Genomic DNA, 20,430 nt, shown 5'->3' with positions numbered 1-20,430 from the left:
CACTTTTCAGGATTTCTGGCTACACTTGTCTCAGGGAAGACAGATCAGATGGGTATGGTGGTACAGCCATGCTCATCAAACACCATCAATCATTTCATCACATTCCTCTTCCATCACATCACTCTGATTTTTCAATCATCGCTGCATCTGTAAATAACATATGTTTTGTTTCACTGTATATACCTCATCCTTCATATTACATCTTCTCTGAAATAAAAAGTATTATTAGCCAATTACCACAACCAGTAGTAATTCTAGGAGACTTCAATGCACAGCATCAGTCATGGGGGAGTCACAAAGACAATCAATGGGGTTACGAAGTTTTAGATTTAATAGATTATAATAAACTGTGTATTCTCAATTCCGGCCAACCTACTCGGCGCACTGCTCCTCATGAAGGTTGTAGTGCACCAGATTTGTCAATATGTTCACCAAATCTATCATCTGTTTTTCATTGGAATGTGTTACAGTCAAGTCATGGAAGTGATCACTTTCCTATAATTCTATCATTTCCAGGTAAAGATAAAAGTAAATCGAATCAGTCTGAATCAATAAAGTATCATATTAACAATAATTCTAACTGGGATAAATTTCAAACTTCACTCAGGAATCAGTTATCTTTTCTTCCTGAAATATCATCAGAAAATGAGTCACTATGTGCTGAGGCTTTGACTGCAGCATTTATAAAAGCTGCTGATGAATCATTTCCAAAAAAAAATACTTCACGTCATCATACACCATCTCCACCTTGGTGGGATCAAGAATGCACAGTTGCCATTAAGAATAGGAAAGAGATTGAAAAACAATATAATACAAATCCAAACATAGCCAACTATCAGCTATATCTTGATTGCGTTAAGGATACTAAGAAATTATTCAGGAAAAAGAAGTTACTTAGTTGGAGAAATTTTTGCTTATCATTAAATCCAGGTATTCATCCTACTATAGTATGGAAAAACATAAGACGGTATAGATCTGCATTCACTACCCCATCTCATCCTATATCTGACTCTTTAGCTTCTGAGTTTCTAGATAATTTAGCTCCTCCCACTATTTCTATTGAACCTCCTCCTCCTTTACAAAATGTAAATTTTGAAGACCTAAATTCGCTTTTTACAAAAGAAGAGTTAAAAGGGGTAGTACAAAACTTAAAAGATTCTTCTCCCGGATTAGATGGCATTCCATATTCTTTCTTTCAACATGCTGATGAGGAAATTTTACAATACTACCTCAAGTTAATAAACCAAATTTTAATAACTGGTAATTTACCCACTTCATGGAGAAAACAAAAAGTTATTCCAGTACCAAAACCCAACAAACCCCCATCTTTGGCTACATCATATCGCCCCATTGTTCTATCCTCTGTTTTATTAAAGATTGCGGAACATTTAGCGAAAAACAGACTAGAATGGTTTGTAGAAAAACATAACCTCCTTTCCAATACACAGTTTGGATTCCGCAAAGGTAGAGGTACCATAGATAATATTGCCATATTAACCACAGATATACGCACAGCATTCACAGAAAATAAATCTGTTGTTGCATCTTTTTTGGATATAAATTCTGCATATGATAATATTATTATAAGTATCCTAAAGGAAAAGTTAATTAAATTTGGTTTGCCTTTAATTTTAGTAAATTTCATTATTAATATTTTAATAGAAAGAATAATAATTTTAAATAACTCTTTGGAAACTAGAACTGTTCGAAAAGGCATTCCTCAGGGGTCAGTCTTAAGTCCACTACTTTACGATATATACACATCCGACTTAGAAAATTGTCTAGATTTAAGTATCATAAAATTACTTCAATATGCAGATGACAAGGCTATTTATGTAATCAATAGTTCGATAAATATTGCATGTAGAGATCTTATTAGCGCTTTGAAACAGTTAAAATCTTGGATGGACAAGCATGGCTTAGACTTGTCCATCAATAAAAGTTCCGTCGTCTTATTTACCCGTATGCGTATGCCTCCTCCTATTACTATTATTTATGATGGAGTGCCAATTCCCGTTAAAGACAAAGTCAAATTTTTAGGGCTATATTTAGATGGAAAATTAAATGGCAACGCACACATCGATTACATCTGTTCCAAATGTGAGCGGCTTCTAAATATGTTAAGGTGTTTATCTGGTGTCTGGTGGGGATCACATCCATTTACTATGAAATTAATTTATAATGCAATAATTAGGAGTGTCCTAGATTATGGCACTTTTCTTTTGGAGCCGTGTAGCGTAACTGTTTTACAAAAAATGGACAAAATACAAGCGAAAGCCTTGCGTATAATCTGCGGAGCTATGAGATCATCTCCAATAAACGCACTTCAGTTGGAATGTTGCGAACCTCCTCTTCAACTCCGTCGACAATATCTGGCGGATAAATATTTTGTTCGTTGTTATCAATTTAAAAATCATCCCTTAATTCCAAAACTTAGAACTTTATTTCAACTGTGTCATAGTAATAATAAATACTGGCATCATAAATCTCATCCCTTACTTCTTACTAGTTATCGTAAATTCTTAGTAATTGACGCCCCCACTTTTCGTTCTCAAACTTTTCCATTATTTGATTCAGTATATGAAGCTCTAACGCTTGTGCCAGATATTAGACTTGACATTGGCATTCAAAAAACAGATACATATTTTGCTAACAATATATTTAAGTACATCACGAATAACAATTGGCAGGGTTACCACCACATGTATACAGATGCATCTAAGGATACTACAGATAGTTGTGTTGGAGTTGGTGTCTACCATTTACAATATAATATTGTACAAAAAGTAAAGTTTCCGCCTGAAACATCTGTTTTTACAGGAGAGTGTTACGGCCTTTTTAAGGCTGTTGAGTATATTTTACTTGGCAGGCTTAAAGAGACTCTAATATTCACAGATTCTTTAAGCTCTCTACAATCCCTGATTAAATTTCCTTTTAAATCAAAACATTGTTATCCAATTATTGTTCAAGTTAGAAACCTTCTATATCAATGTAAACTTCAAGGCTTTTCAATAACATTTATATGGATACCGAGCCATTGCGGTATTGTTGGCAATGAAATTGCCGACAAATTGGCAAAAGAGGCTGTTTTCAGTGGTGATTTGATCCCTTTTAATAATTATGCGCATGATTTGGCTGCTCTGGCACGGAGTTCCCTATTGAAATCTTGGAATAAGTCGTGGGCCTTGAGTAGTCAAACAAAAGCTATACAGTATCGTAAAATTCAACCAGAGATCCCTACTAAGCCCTGGTTTTCTAAAATATTCCTCTCTAAAAATATAACAACATCAATTATTCGGATGAGACTGGGTCATATGTGCATTCCAACGCATCTTAGGAGAATTGGCGTTAAAGATGATGATTTATGTGACTGTGGAGAAGTAGGTGACTTAAACCACATTATCCTATCGTGTTCCCTCCATGATCATTCCCAACTGTATAATAAACTGTCTTTAATCCCTATTCCATTTCCTACTTCTGTAAATATACTACTTGCTTCCAATGATAAATATGTATATAATTGTATATCTAATTACTTATCATTAAATAATATTAATATTTAGAATAAGTTATATGTCATTTAGTTTATTGTAGAATTTAATTATTTACCACACTGTTTTAATTAACTTTCTTCCAAATTCCGTTTCCTTTTATTCCTTCCGCCGTTCCTTACCTTTTTACCCTGTCTGTGGCACAATACGCATCCTTTGTGTCAAGTTGCCAAAATAGAAGAAAAAAAAAAAAAAAAAAAAATTTCGGTGCTTTTGTTTTGTGCATTCAGAAGTTTTAAAAATTTCAAATTCAAGTAACTATTAACTAGTTTACTAGTACTCTGTTTATTAATATATTTTGTGAAAAATGGCACTAAATAAATTTATGCATCCCCGTAACATTTACAAAAACCCGCCAGACTTTCGTGAACTCGCCAAAAAGTATGAGGAATTTTCAAAAGTTGCTAAAACGGTACGTATTTGCTGCAATTACAGTTTTCCTTCCCTTGTTTCAAAAAAATATTACGTTACGGTTCTTATATTGTCAAGTTTTTTTAAGCAGTTTCGTCTTTCAGGACGTATCTGGAAAAGTTAGTATAGATTTCAAAAATCCTCATGCATTGAGGATTTTAACAAAATGCCTCTTGAAATCTGATTTTAATCTTGATGTGAAGATACCTGAGGATAGGCTGGTACCTACGCTTCCCTTAAGACTCAATTACATCCTCTGGATTGAAGATTTATTAAGTTGTATTGGACCTTGCGATTTTGTAAGGGGTATTGACATAGGTATGTTTAGAAATCAACTAAGAATTAGAAATATAAAATTATTCAAATCAGAAATGTAAAATTATTTAGGTTTTAGATTGTGTATATCTCTTTGAGGTTTAAATTTTTTAACGTTTATATTTAAACTGGTATTTTCATTCTGTTTATTAGGAACAGGAGCATGTGCTATTTACCCGCTACTAGCAGCAGTAAAAAATAAATGGCTTATGGTTGGTACAGAAACTGATGGTGAAAGTTATAATAATGCAATAGAAAATGTTACAAATAACAAATTAGAAAATTTAATTGAATGTAAGTAATATCTTTAAATTGAAACTACAGTGTAAACTCCATGTAACGTCACTCTATTTAACGACAAACTCTCTAAAGCGTTGAAATCAATTGACTTTGGTTGGTTTAGCTTGTCTACCATACAATGGTACACTCTACATAGCATCACACCCACTCTCAATAACGCCAGCATTACAACAATTCAACAATAAAAAGTATATTTTAAATTGCTAAAATTAGTAAAAACTGCACAGCTGTGTACGTTTTTTTGTCGCATTGTTATTCTAACCTGCAATAAATTCGACTTTCGGCATCATGCATACAGACAGAACTTCCTAAGAAATTAGTCCTTTTGTTTACAAATTGAGATTGATTGCACATGTAGGTTTTTTTAAGACCCTAGTCCCTAACTAATAATAAGGAGTCCTGGATTATTAATATCTATTTGTTATCATAATATTCTCAGTTATAGTTACATAAACTTTTAAACTGTAAATACGTTTAGTAAAAGAAAATCACTCTATAATGATGAAAAAGTATTGATTTTTCTTCTCTCCATTTAACAACAACTCCATATAACGTCATAAAATGCACGGTCCCTTCAGTGTCGTTATATAAAGTTTACACTGTATAATAAAAAAATATTTATTTCATTAAAGGGCATTGGGTAACTTTGTATGGACTTGTGGCGTAATTTTTTTTTCCAGCGGCCAGTGATAAAACTATAACTATTTTGTAGCACTACATTAGAGAAACATATATTAGTAATAAAAATTGTTCTAAGTAATATCGGAGCTGAGCTACGATTATTTTAGTAAGTAAGTACATTTATTTTTGCATCTTATGTTCACAAAATCAATAGTAATTAACGTTACTTTATGGAGCTACCCTTAACAAACAAGTGTAGAAAGGGTATATTAATCTGTTGTATATATATTTTTCACTAACTATTGCCCACGACTTCGTCCGCGTCAAATATGAATAATTTTTCATACATATTTTCACACTGGGTTTAACTCTCGTCTGACTAAAATATAGCCAGACTTGAGAATTAATTATTTCATTAGACAGTGGTTTTCAAAGGGCCGGATGCAATATTAGGCAATTATAATTATTGTTCTTGTGTATTAATGTGTTGTGGGTGAAATGACTCTAGGGTGTTGTTCCCATAATATAATGTCGATTATTTCCACTATTTAGCGAAGTTTGTAGTATGACGCCCGACGTCACCAGCTTTCAGCAGAATTTTCAGTCCAGCTTTTAATCTACTTTCCGATTCTATAAAACATTCCTGCAGCTGTACTTCTATAATAGAAGTACAGCTGCAGGAATGTTTTATAGAATACTAGCTGTCCCGGTGAACTTCGTGTCACTTTAAGACCCTTCCTGGACTTCTAAGAATATTTTAGACTAAAATCAGCCCAATCCGTTCAGCCGTTTTCGTGTGTAAGCGCGACTAACACATTTGAAAATCAATTTTTATTTTTTAATAGCTGTCCCAGTGAACTTCGTGTCACCTTAAAACCTTCCCTGGACTTCTAAAAATATTTTAAGACTAAAATCAGCCTAATCCGTTCAGCCGTTTTCGAGTTTTAGCGTGACTAACACATTTGAAAACCCATTTTTATATATAAGATATACTTATGAGAACATTAACTATTTACTTACAGAAAAAATATGAAAAAATCAAAACGGCCCTCTTTAAGAAATTCGAGAAAAAATTGATTTGCATTTTTTTGCAAAAGAAAAACAAATACTTAGTTAAAAAACTCATTAAATGACGGCGCGGCGCGTAGATTGTATTGTATGCTAAATGGTTAAGTCTTCTCTAAAATGTACGAATAACTAAAATTAAAAATAAATGATGAGATTAATAATTAATTGTTCTTGTATCTATAATCTATATCTACAGGTTGTAACATAAGTGATAATACTTTAGTTAGGGTATACATTATGTGTCACTTGGGCTGAAAGACCAAAAAAATTTTTTTTTGTGATTTGCGCGCCCTGGCGTAAAGAGTTTGCCTATACAAAAGTGAAAAAAAAAATCTCTTTCAGCGCTACTACTTTCACAGTAAACTCTGATACACGGGACTTATACACAGTACACACCCTAAAGTATTATCACTTAGTATTATTATACCCTGTATATTAAGTTGAAGTGTTTGTGTGTTTGAAAGTGCTCATCTCAGGAACTGCTTGTTCGATATGAAAAAATATTTTTGTGTTGGATAGGCCATTTATTGAGGAAGGCTTTAAGCCAATAAGTAACGCCGTTTTATTGTATTTTCTTGAATATTCATGTTATTATTGAATTTACATTTAGTTGAAAATACGAACTTAAAATGCCTAATATCTCGGCTCCGATATAGTTTAGCTATATGTCCCCCATAATAAAGTTTATTCCCCTTTATATGTTCTTTCATAATATGCCGGTTTGGTGAGTGGCCGCGAGATTTGAAAATGACGCCAATATTACCCAAACCCCTTTATAATTGTATTTAAAATGTTTGACGAAATGATAGTCTCTCTTTTGTTTTCATTAATATGTACTATCGGAGAAGTTGATTCATAGGCAGATGGGCGATGGCAGACCTAATTTGGTCGCTTAATGTCAAACCCAGCCAGCACATCACATTCTATTATGATTTGCCACAGCCTGACCAAATGACGAAGGTCCGTCATCTGCCTATGAATCAATTTATTCTATGGTACCTACAATAATTAGTTACTGACATGAGTAAAAAAGATATTTTTACAGTTGAGTGACAACACAAATAATGATTTTTGCAGTGAGAAAGAACAGTACAAATACTACCATTGAGCATTTGTTTGATGATGACAACTCCCTTATCTATCAGTTTACAATGTGCAACCCACCGTTCTACACTAACATACAAGAACTTTGGGAATCCCGAAGTCCAGCAAGGTATTGTTATTTTCAATAAACATTTTATACAAAAAGCCATTTCCTGAATTTCTTCAGGAAATGGCTTTTTGTATAAAATGTAATATTTCTATTTGTGATTATACATATTGGCTTAGGTCCATTATAATACTCAGGTATAATAATAGCTCGTCTGTCAAGCACCCAAAATTGGCGTCTACTCTAAGCTGCCACTGCCCACCCCACCAATGGAGTCGCAGCTGACGGTCGCTAGTATTCATAGTATAAGTCCCTTATTCATTTTACGAAGTTTCGGTTGGGAGGGACTTGGTCATGAAAATCTGTCACTGGCCCAGCTTATATTTTTGTTTGTACCTAGTTTTGTACCACTATAATTTTTATGTTATAGGCCACCACCAAAAAATGGTTTTACTGGTTCACCTCAGGAACTCATAACAGAAGGAGGAGAGTTGCAGTTTTGCCGGCAAATTATTGAAGAAAGTAAAAAAGTTAAAGATAAAATATTGTAAGTTGTATTTTCTTATTTACTTTTTTTTATTTAGTATTACTTGTAGGGCAGTTCCATGTAAAAGTCTACCATAAACAAAAAAAATAAATACCTGATTTTGGTATTAAAAATACTTAATTACGGTCACAACATTATGGCACTATTAAGATTTTATAGAAGCAACAATTTCTAAGCATTACTTTTCTAGCAAAGCTGCCATTTATGAGATGATGTCGTGAGCTCGGCTGAGTGTGGTTTTGTGTGATGAAGTTCTGACTTAGTTTTCACGTTATGTATTTTAAATTCTTGTCATATTTTGTTACATACTGATTGTTCAAACAATTAAATACCGATATAGCTTTTGAGATTCGAGAAAATTCATTTTTATAAAGATATAATAAGCTTGTAATATCACAGTGTCAAGTTGTAGTGTCGGTCACATAAAAATCATTACTTTTGTCTATAACTACAGTAAAATTACTTTTACATCAACAAAATTAAAAAATTTCCTACGTGACGGCGTTACTCAAATGATAGTGGCATTAAAAATTTGTCATCTTTTTTTATAACACCTAAACTCTAAAAAATATTTTTTTAGTGTCGGCCACATTATAGAGTCGATCACGCCCAAAAGTAGCGTTTTGTATGTTATTTTTGCTGATAGATGGCGAATAGAACAGCTATAGAAAGCAGAGAGAGAGAAGCAGAAAGCTAAATTATTATTTTAAGAACCTGCCAGACCACCTCAAAGTCAAATAAAATCCAAAATTTTGCGATGTCTGGAAATTGGAAGCAATTGTCACAAAAATCTGGCAGTAAGATATGAGATTATTACATCTAGTGTCCGACCGAAGCTTCGGCTTCGGCGGCCGAAGCCTTCGGCCAAAAAATCCACCTTCGGCGAAACCTTCGGCTTCGGCCTAAAACCCGGCCGAAGCCGAAGCTTTGCCGAAGGTCCGAGCAACCATCGAAATTGAACGAAAGACTGAATGAGTCGTGAGAGAGCGACGGACCGGTCGTGTATGAGGAGGCCACTGGGAGTCACTGTCAATTAATACAATAAACAAACAATAACTTCTTAATAAATCATTTAATTTTTTATTAGGAAGTTAATGTTTGTTTATTTTATTTTTTAGTCTAGTTTCGGTCTAGTCGATTTAAACAAAGACTGATTGATTGGTCTAATTATTGTTATTTGTGAAATAATAAAGAAATTATTATTTTTTACAATAGTACAGTCAATAAAGTAGTTGTAGAATGCGTAAGGGCCTGAGCGGGAACCTAAGTAAGAGATTTCTGCTGGAACTTATTCAGGGTGCTTAGGAATAAAACATACTAAAAGTCTAAAAGTTGATTCCTCGTAGAGATTTCGTAGAGAGCGGTCGTGTGTTGGAATTCGTATTAAATCAGCAGACTGTGTTGTGTGTCTTGGATCAGCTAAGCCCCTGTAAGCCCATGCTCCTGGGAGCCTTCGCCCCTTCACGGAGTCCTCGGGTCGTGAGTGTGTGCTCCTGGGAGCCTTCGCCCCTTCACGGTGTTCTACGAGTCGTGAGTGTGTGACTGTTTAGTGTTGGTGCAGATTTGCAAAGTTATTACAAGATCTGGCGCCGGCTGGATTTGAACCCGGGTGCATCGGAGTTTCGTACCGCTCTGCCGGACCGCTTAGCCACTAGGACGTGAGGCGCCGCCGCGAAATTATCCTTCGGTCTCTCCACGCCTAAAGTATAAGCAGTGATCAATGGAGAAACCTAATGAGGCAGGTTGTTAACAGATGGCGCTTTATATTCTGTAAAATATTTTAAATCTACGATTGCGACGAAAAAATTAAATATGTCTTTTGAATCCAACAATATTACCTTCAGGAAGAAAAACCAATATATATCAAGGTCCATGGATTCAGAAATACTAAATAATTCTTCCTTAAACTCATCGGAACCTGAAATTCATAAAAGTTTAGACCTATCTACCGGAATAAATATTGATTATGAAGAATTAAAAACAGAAATTTATGAATTAAAACTACAACTGGAAAGCACTAGAGAGGAACTTGACAACATCTTGCTTGAGAATATTGATCTAAAACGCATAATCTCTCGTCAGAGCCAGCATATAAATGCTCTTAAAGGTATTTGCACAAACCCACGTAGCTGTGAGAAGAAAAAAATCAACTCGGCGAGAAAAAAGAAACGGCGATCAATACAGGACAATTACAGGAATCTGAATGAAGAGAATAATACTTCCTTTAATTTTAATACTGGAAACATAACTAGCACACATAATTTAGACGAAGAACTATCATCTGCAGAAAAATGTAAAAAAGTTCATTCTTCCTCTCTGATTTCGACAGATTTCTCACTCGATAACCACCTATTAAAGCCAACTCAATATCAGCAATTATCAGGAAATAATGATGACCTGGAAAACACTGAACCGTGTTCAAAGATCATAGAGCTATCAACAGCACAGCCAGAAAAACATGAAAACAATAAAAAAACTATATACATAATAGGCGGTGAACAGTGTATAAATCTAGCAGAAAAACTAAATAAATCAAGACAAAATTCCCAATATGATAAGTACAGGGTTATGTCATTCATTAAACCAGGTGCAACAACAAAAGAAATCCTAAAAACGTGTAAAATATTCGAATACTCTACAAAAGATCGGATTATTCTATCAGTGGGCGAACACGACAGAAACCCTACAGAAGTATCATCAGAACTTAGTGCGGCTTTAAAAATCCTACCTTGTCCAGTGTTTGTGTTGAGTGTAGACCATAGTAAAATGCTAAACGAAAACAAACTGAACAGTATGCTAAAATGTCTTTGCAATTACTTTTTATCTAGTAGTTATATAGATTTTCGAAAAAACGAGCCTACACTAAAATATTATAATAAAACGGCAATTTTGTGTAAATATATAAATTATGCTATAGATAAATATGATTATGACAATGAATATTTTTGTAAAAGCAAAAAGCTATATGTATGGAAAAATTATTCAACATATTATAACATTAATAGTAAGTATAATAAGCTGCATGATTCATTAAAGGTTCAGGATTTGCAACCTAAAAAAGGAACAATGCCTTATTATTTCCCTGTCGTTAGCAAACCTCAGACTGCAAAACAGTTTTTTCTCATTTCAAACTGACAAATCTGTAGACTTACCGAACGAAATAGTTAGTAATGCTAACAAATGTATAACACATGAAACTCCTCAATATATTCAATTATTGCACCAAAATATTGCCGGCTTATTTTCAAAACAAGATTTAATAAATATAACAATTGCTGAACTATATTCTGGAGCTCAAAAGCCAGACATATTATGCTTTACTGAAACTTTCTTGTGCTCAGGAAATATGCAAAATGTAAGAATTAAGGGATACAAAATTGCTTCCTTTTACTGTAGGAGTAATAACAAAAATAGAGGTGGTGTATGTATATGCTTGGGTGATAATATTTCATATAACGATTTGCCAATTATAAAAGAGAAATATGCAGTGGACAACACTTTCGAATGTTGTGGAGTGGAAATACCACAGTGTAATATAACCGTTATTTGTTTATATAGGACACCAAATTCTGACGTAAATCTATTCTTGCAAAAACTTGACATAATACTCTTTGACCTTCTAAAAAATTCAAAGAAAAAGTTAATTATCGCTGGAGACCTAAATATAGACACTCTAAAGGGTAATTCAACGGCAAAAAAATTTATTGCAACTACACAAAACTTTAATCTAACCGTCCATATAAATGAGCCAACAAGGCAAAAATCATGTATTGATCATATCTTAAGTAATATACATAATGCATCAAGTTCTCTAATTGAACTTGGACTATCTGATCATAATACCTCACAAATCCTGAATATACCTGTAAATAGTAAACCACAAACACCAGCGACATACTACATTTACAAAAGAGATTATAGCTTAGAAAATATGAATAAATTTCGTAATTGCCTAGACAAGCTATCTTTTAATGACGTTTACAACGAAGGGAACATTAATATGGCAATGCAATCCTTCTATGATGAGTTTACTCTTTTCTATAAACTATGTTTCCCATTAAAAAAAATAAAAATAAAAAATAATCTTACAAAGCAGAAATGGATAAGTAAAGGTATACGAATAAGCTGTAAAATAAAAAGGTCCCTACGTCTTAAATATTACAAAAATAAAACAAACGAAAATAAAAATAAATTCAAATCTTATTCAAAGGTATTGCGTACTAGTATATATCTGTCTCAAAAAATATACCATGATAAATATTTAAACCAGGCAAAAAATAAATGTAGAGCAACATGGAAAATAATAAATAATGAAATTAATAATAAAACGCACAGTAATGACTTTATAACAGAAATATATAATAAAAATAATGAATTAATTACTAAGCCTTTTGACATTGCAAATGAATTTAATAACTATTTTATAAATTTGACAAGTGCTAATAATGACAAGGTAAATAACATCAATACAAATAAAACAAACGTTCTCAGTAGTATTTTCTTGACACCTTGTGATTTTACTGAAATAAGCAAAATCATACAGTCATTAAAAAACACAAATTCAGAAGGATATGACGGTGTCTCAACAAAAGTCCTTAAATATTGTAAAAAAGTAATAACGCCAATACTCACTCACCTCATAAACTTATCTTTTGAAATAGGACAATATCCAAATATATTTAAAATATCATTAGTAAAACCGATTTTTAAAAAGGGGAATAAAAAATTAATAGAAAATTACAGACCTATAACACTTATACCTGTTATATCAAAAGTTTTCGAAAAATGTATGCACAATAGAATCACTACTTTTATAAACAAATACAAAATACTGAAAGAAGAACAATATGGGTATCAGACTAATAAAAACACTATTTTAGCAGCTTCTAATCTTGTTCATACCGTAGCTAAAAATTTAAATGAAAAAAAACCTACATTTGGCATATTTTTTGACATGTCAAGGGCGTTTGATTTTGTTTCACACGAGCTATTGCTGCAAAAACTTGAAAATTTGGGAATCAGGGGTCCAGCTCTAGATTGGATTAGATCTTACCTCTATCAGAGAACTCAATTCGTTGAAATAACTACAATAAATAATTTCAATGTACAATTGGTGCATAAGTCCAAATCTAGAGTAATCAAATGTGGGGTACCCCAGGGCAGTGTTTTAGGCCCATTACTATTTTTAATCTTTATTAATGATCTTCCTGCCGTGACAGACGATAATTTCACACTATTCGTTGATGACATATCAGTGATCGTGAATCTTAATAATTATATAAATATTGACCTTAAATTAAATGAAACAATTAAAAAAATTATTCTTTGGATGCAAAATAATAATCTTAATGTTAATCTGACTAAAACTAATTATATCGAATTCAAGACTCGTGTAAATGAAACAACAACTTATACTATTATGTACAATAACCAACCAATAAAAAAGGTAAATGAAACAAAATTTTTAGGAGTCTATATTGACCAAAATCTAAATTGGAAGTCACATATAGAGCATGTATGCTCTAAGCTGAACCGATTTGTTTATGCTATTTACAGATTGAGACAAATATGTGCACTACCTACAGTTCTCGCTATGTACCATGCTTACGTAGCATCTGTTCTCAGATACGGACTAATGCTCTGGGGAAACTCGACAGAAATTAATAAGGTATTCATAGTACAAAAGAAATGTGTAAGAGCCATTTGCGGTAGACCCTCCTATGAATCATGCAGACCACTATTTAAAAGATTAGGACTTATGACATTGCCTAGCCTATACATATTTGAGCTAGCAAATTTTGTAAAGCAGAATTATGGACAATTTACAGAAGCACATGAAATATACACACGAAGCAATAGAAATGCTGATAGATTGGTACTCGATACTTTACCACGAGTAACCTTGTATCAAAAACAATACTACCCTATGTGCATCAAAGTATACAATGCCATACCGAAAAAAATTAAACAGCTACCTTATATTAAATTTAAAAAAGAACTAATAAAGTGGCTTAAATCTAAAACATTTTATTCTACAAATGAACTTCTACAAATCTGAAATTATTTATATTAAGTATGTATTGAAACAGTGTTGACTAAGAAATTGATATATTCTATAATAATATTGTAACCCTATAAATTTTGCATGCCTATAGTTATTAGGTAGAAAGACTGGAATCCTGTATAATTATTGTAACATCTTTTGTAACGGTACTTTCTGCAAATAAATTATTCTGATTCTGATTCTGATTCCTTAAGTCTAGGAGATGAGTGAGGGGAGAGTGACAAAAGTCTAAATTTTTGGTTTTTGGCTAATAACTAAAATACGATGCGTTGTAGCAAAAATGTTCTACAATGAAAAAAAATTATTAAATTCTCTATAATTTTGATTCTACACACTTTTTCCGAATTCTCATCCGTTTTGTACACACACTCCGGAAAACTACTTATACTACACGCTCAGGAAATGTGAAAATAAAAAATGTTTTTTTTTTAATATTCCTGTCTAATTCTGATTGATAAAGTAGCTTTACCGCTTCTATGCAGCGTTCAGTAAGTGAGAGGGCTGTAAGCACATCCCCCCATCCTCTCATTACACCCCTTGACGCGGCAACGCACCAGTAGCACCCCTGGTGTTGCAGACGACGCAAGGCATTACGGTAACCGGCTTCCATCAGTTGGAAAATACACTAATTGTTAGCCTGCTTAGTTAAATGTATAAAAACATTCGAGAATGAGCTGACCCCTCAAGAGTGGGGGTGATAAAATGTAGGTAATTTCTTGACGCCAAGGACAATAGGCGACTTGCCAGCGCCTGAGGCTTCACTAAAACAGTAATATATTTTGTCACTGCACCAGGGATTGTAGCAGCGGCTAATGTAGATGCCTGAGAGCAATTCTGAAACTTCCAGAGCGTGTAGTTAAAAAAACGGATGAGAATTTGGAAAAACTATATAGAATCACATAGTTATAGAGAATCGAATAAGCTTTTATTTCGTTATAGAACTTTATTGCCACAACGCATCGTTTTTAAGGTATTAGCCAAAAACTAAAAATTGAGACTTGTCACCCTCCCTTCACTCCGGCTCTTCTAGACGACAGGACTTTTAGTATGTTTTGTCCCTAAGCACTCTGAATAAGTTCCAGTAGAAATCGCTTAGGTTCCCGTTCACGCACTCAATATCCTCCTTTAAGTCATTCCTTAACCAGACTATAAATAATCCTACTATCCTACTAATATTATAAAGGCGAAAGTTTGTTTGGATGTATGGATGTGTGGAGGTATGGATGTTTGTTACTTTTTCACGCAAAAACTACTAAAAGGATTTTAATGAAACTTTACAATAATATAGCTTATACATCAGAATAACACATAGGCTACAATTTTAACCGACTTTCAAAATGGGGGAGGTATTATGTTTGTTTTCTTATGTTCAACGATTACTCCACCGTTTGTTAACTGATTTTCAAAATTTTTCTTTTGGTATGTAGGGTATTATCCCAATTTGGTATTAAATTCACAAAAGTGGTGATCTGATGAAGGATCCATAAGTAATCGAGGGAACTCCTCAAAATTTATAGGGAAACATGTGGTGACTTCGGTTTCGTGAGAAGTATTCTAAGCATATTCTACCAACAAGTAAGTTTTTGCACCGAGGTATACCTGGTATACCGTGGTTCGGAAGGTGCTGAGAGAACTCCTGATTCTTTATAGATACAAGTTTGGGGGTTTCAGTGTTGTTTTAAGAACGGAAAGCATATGCTACTGTGCCAATTACATTCATCATCATCATCACTACCATATTATACCATGCATCGTCCCATGGTTATGACTTATGAGCATATAATGACCCTGTTATTGGTACTTTTCATAGTCTTTTAGATCGAGACTCGACAATTAAAAAAAATTATACCTACCTAATATTATAAACTTGAAGAGTATGTTTGCTTGAACGCGTTAATCTCAGGAACTACAGGCCCGATTTAAAAACTTATTTCTGTGTTAGATAGCTCATTTATCGAGTAAGACTATAGGCTATATATTATCACGCTAAGACTAATACGACCGAAGAAACGCAGGAAAATGTGGGTAAAACGGGGGAAATATTAGAAATTACGAACTACCGGAGCAATTTTTATGGCAATATTAAGCACAGATATAGAGTAGACCAAGTGAAGAGAGTAAGGACATAAGCTATTTTTTATGGGAAAATGTACGGTTTCTGAAAAATTCCTAATTTACGCGGGCGAAGCCGCGCGGGACATCTAGTTATTAAATAAATCACAAAATCACAAGCTTTTATTACTATCTCTAAATCAACTTCTATATGAAACAGTCAATATAGAAGTAAACCTTCAATATTGAAGTTTTGAAATAATTTTAATATTCATTGTAGCTTAAAGACAATTTTAAACAAAATTAATTACTAAGAGTCGAGATTAAGATTATAAACCTTCGGCTTCGGCTTCGGCCGAAGGTTGTGGCGATTGCCGATTAATCGGCTTCGGCTTCGGCCAAAAATAGACCTTCGGTCGGACACTCCAGATATCGCAAGAAAATAAGATAAAATTATTGATTTTTAAACTTTATTGAACGTAAGATAGACCTGCAGAACTGGAAACCTTCTAAAGTAATAGCGACCGAAATTTATGGAATTTAGGTCGCTATTACTTTAGAAGGTGTCTGGTCGTTCTTACCTCTATAGGGCTCATATAATGGAAAATTTTTAGCTTAAAAAAATGACGAAAGTCTGCCTATCGCTGCTTTTTGGGTTATTATGTTAATAGTTTTGGAGAAGATTTCGTGTTGAGTTATTTTTTGACTAATTATTAGTGATTTCGTTTTTGTGACGTTTAAGTTCAAAAAAAGCATTTTAATGAATTAACTAATTATTGATTAGCTTTTATATACTTTAAGAGTTCGTACTGTACGTGCTGAAATACATAAATTTTAAAGTTTAATGTAAAACTACCGACTTTTACCTGCACAAAGTGAGTGTAGTGTCGGTCACGTTTTGGGCTGTAGTGTCGGTCACAATTTCTTTTGCTAATAAATATTTTTTTAAATAACTTACAGGTTATAGCCATAGGTAACCATTTTATAATAGTTTGTTTCATGTACTTTCGGTAAAAATACAAAGTAGAGTTATTTAGCACACAGAGAGGAAGATTATTGGTGTTTACAAACACTCTCGGAAACGACTTCCTTTTGCATGTAGTGTCGGTCACGTTTATGTTTGACTAAATAAATGCTATTTGAAAACAACAGTATATACCATTTTTACTTCATAAGTTAACTTGTTTTATCTGCTACAAAGCCATCTTAAAATTGATACTAACAACATAATAGTAACCATAATATATGATAAAATAAAACTCAAGTCGTATCAAATGTAGAGTCAGTCACATATGGAATTATGTGACTGACTCTACATTTGATACGACTTGCGTTTTATTTTATTTACTGTATACTTATGTAGACACTAGCTTTTGCCGGCGGCTTCGCTCGCGTGGAATTCTAAAATCGTGTACAATACGAATATTCTTGCAAATCTCCTTTAGAAACATGATGTTTTTCCAAGACCAAAAGTAGCCTATGTTACTATCTATCCTTTCAACTAAGTCGATGCCAAAAATCAAGTCAATTGGTTGCTTCGTTAGGCTGCGAAGAAAAGACAAACAAACAAACAAACAAATACACTTTCGCATTTATAATATTAGTATGGATAGCTGTTTCCCGTAGGCGTTACCATAGTATAATAACGGAAATGGATAATTCTCTCCTTTTTATGGTCCCTTACTCAAATGGTAAAAAACGGAACCCGATTACAAAGATATAATATCAGGCGAATTTTGGGGCGGCGCAGATGCTAAGTTTGAATAAGGCATATATATCTGCAAAAACCGTATTCAAATCGGATCAGTAGTTTTCGTGTTAAAGAAAAAAGTTTTATACAAAATCTTGCCCCCTCTCTTGTCCCCTTAGAGGGGTGAGGGGAAAAATTTTATACACCAGATATTAAATTGGAAATTAAAGTTTATAATATGATGTAAGTTTATTCAAGAAAAAAGTTTGATACAAAATCTGCCCCCTCTTTGGTCCCCTTTGAGGGTTGGGGGGAAAAATTTTATACACCAGATATGAAGTTGGAAGAAGACAAATATATCTGCGAAAACCATATTCAAATCGGATCAGTAGTTTTCATGTTAAAAAAAGTTTGATACAATATCTGACCCCCTCTTCGGCCCCCTTAAAGGGGTGGGGGAAAAATTTTATACACCAGATGTTAAATGGAAAAATACAGTTAATAATATGAAGTTAGTCCATTGAAGAAAATAGTTTGATACAAAATTTGACCCCTCTTTGGTCCCCTTAGAGGGGTGAGGGGGGAAAAATTTATACACCAGATGTTAAGTTGGAAGAAGATAAATATATCTGCGAAACCCGTATTCAAATCGGATCAGTAGTTTTCGTGTTAAAGAAATAAGTTTGGTACAAAATCTTACCCCCTCTTTTGACCCCTTGGAGCGGTGGGGGGAAAAATTTTTGTACACCAGATGTTAAGTTGGGAGAAGACAAATATATCTGCGAAAACCGCATTCAAATCGGATCAGTAGTTTTCGTGTGATGCTGGAACAAACATACAGACAGACAGACAGACAAAAAACTAACCACAGTTTTGGCTTCTATAGCGATGTAGTAACAGCCCCCGCTTATTATTTTTTGGATATCTTTAATGTCCAGAATTGTCATTTCTACAGTTTTATTATATGTGTAGATAAAATGTTTTTAAAGACTATGTAAGTATAGGTCTACCAGAATCTGATGGCAAAACGTGAGAAAATAAAATATTGACTAACAATACCGCAGTAATTGGAATAAAACATTTTGATCCTTTTAAGGGTTCCGTAGCCAAATGGCAAAAAAACGGAACCCTTGTAGATTCGTCATGTCTGTCTGTCCGTCTGTCCGTCCGTATGTCACAACCACTTTTCTCCGAAACTAAGTATAAGAGCTATATTATTGAAACTTGGTAAGTAGATGTAGTCTGTGAACCGCATTAAGATTTTGATACAAAAATGGAAAAATGATTAAAAATTTTAGGTACAACTGAAACAAAAAAAAAAATTATCTAACCTATGCGTGTATCTATAGGTCTTCAAAAATCATATTGCGGTTTTTAATATCATTTTTTTCTAACCTGAATAGTTTGCGAGAGAGACTCTTCCAAAGTGGTAAAAAGTGTCCCCCCCCCCCCTCCCTCTAACTTCTAAAGTAGGGGCATGATAATTCTAAAAAAAATATATGATGTACATTACTATAAAAACTACGAACGAAAATTGGTTTGATCGAGATCTAGCAAGTAGTTTTTTTATAGGTGATAAATGGTACACCTTAATTTAACTTTCATTAAATCAACTGAAATATAGAAATAAATCAAAAACCTTTTAATTTCATAGAAATAAATCTTATTGCTGCTGCGGAACCCTTCATGGGCGAGTCCAACTCGCACTTGGCTGGTTTTATTTTTACTCATAGCGGCTTATTCTGTCTGAAACATGCAAATCTTTTTTAGAAATCTGCCATCAAAAAATCTTGCCATCAGATTCTGGTAGGCCTATTACAATATTAACATTTTTTTTTGTTATTTCTAGAATTTTTACTACAATGGTGGGGCACAAATACAACCTCAAAGAGCTGATAATTGATTTAAAAGCAGAAGGAATTAAGCATGCTACAACAGAGTTCTGTCAGGGTCGGATTACAAGATGGGGTCTAGCATGGACATTTCAAGACTATGATTTTTCTAAAATAGGTAATCATAATTTTCTTTTATAAGCAATGAAAATATATTAAAAATGTGATAAACACATATATCATACTAAGAAAGTAATTTTCTTTCAGAATTGCATATAGACAAATCCAAGAAGAAAAGTAGCACTATTGTGTTTAGTTTACCTGAAATTGAAGGTGTAGAAAACAGCTTTGATAATATTTATACAAAAACCAAAGAAATTCTGCAGAATTTACACTTAACATATAAAATTATCACAAAAAGAAATAATGAAATTGTATTAGACATTATGGCTATGTCTAATACTTGGTCAAACCAGAGGCGAAAACGCAGATTAATGAAAAGAATGTGTGAAACAGGTGCCAAAAAACCAAAAGCTAATGATGTATCTGCACTGGCAGCTCATATAGAATCTTCTCAGTCCGCAACTACTAATAATGAAAAAAGGAAAGATAAGCTGCAAGAGAAAATAGAACTTAATAATACAAGTGAGGAAAGTAAAGGAGAATTAAGTAACCCAGGCACAACCAATGAACCTGTAGTACATTCAATAATGAAGATACAGTATAAAAGTAGAGATTCCTTCATTGAAATGGAATTTATTAGTGGATCTGCTGGCAAAGAAGGCTTGCATCAAATTATCCAATACATTAAAAATAATTGGAAGTAAAA

The 20,430-nt window shown here is 33.3% G+C and overlaps 1 protein-coding gene across 1 annotated transcript; it reads left to right on the top strand.

Annotated features, from left to right (window-relative positions):
- The first annotated feature begins 3,782 nt into the window (after window positions 1-3,782).
- Window positions 3,783-20,430, top strand: LOC121733447 (U6 small nuclear RNA (adenine-(43)-N(6))-methyltransferase). Its single transcript, XM_042123707.1, has 7 exons — window positions 3,783-3,963; window positions 4,067-4,280; window positions 4,431-4,571; window positions 7,344-7,479; window positions 7,847-7,963; window positions 19,619-19,779; window positions 19,869-20,430. Exons 1-7 carry the CDS (start codon window positions 3,859-3,861, stop codon window positions 20,426-20,428), a joined length of 1,434 nt encoding a protein of 477 aa, XP_041979641.1. The 5' UTR covers window positions 3,783-3,858; the 3' UTR covers window positions 20,429-20,430.

Source organism: Aricia agestis, chromosome 13 (genome assembly GCF_905147365.1).
Source record: "Aricia agestis chromosome 13, ilAriAges1.1, whole genome shotgun sequence".
In the NCBI taxonomy this organism is placed as follows: domain Eukaryota; kingdom Metazoa; phylum Arthropoda; class Insecta; order Lepidoptera; family Lycaenidae; genus Aricia; species Aricia agestis.
Note: the sequence above shows the minus strand (reverse complement) of the source record. Positions and strands in the feature narration are given on the sequence as shown.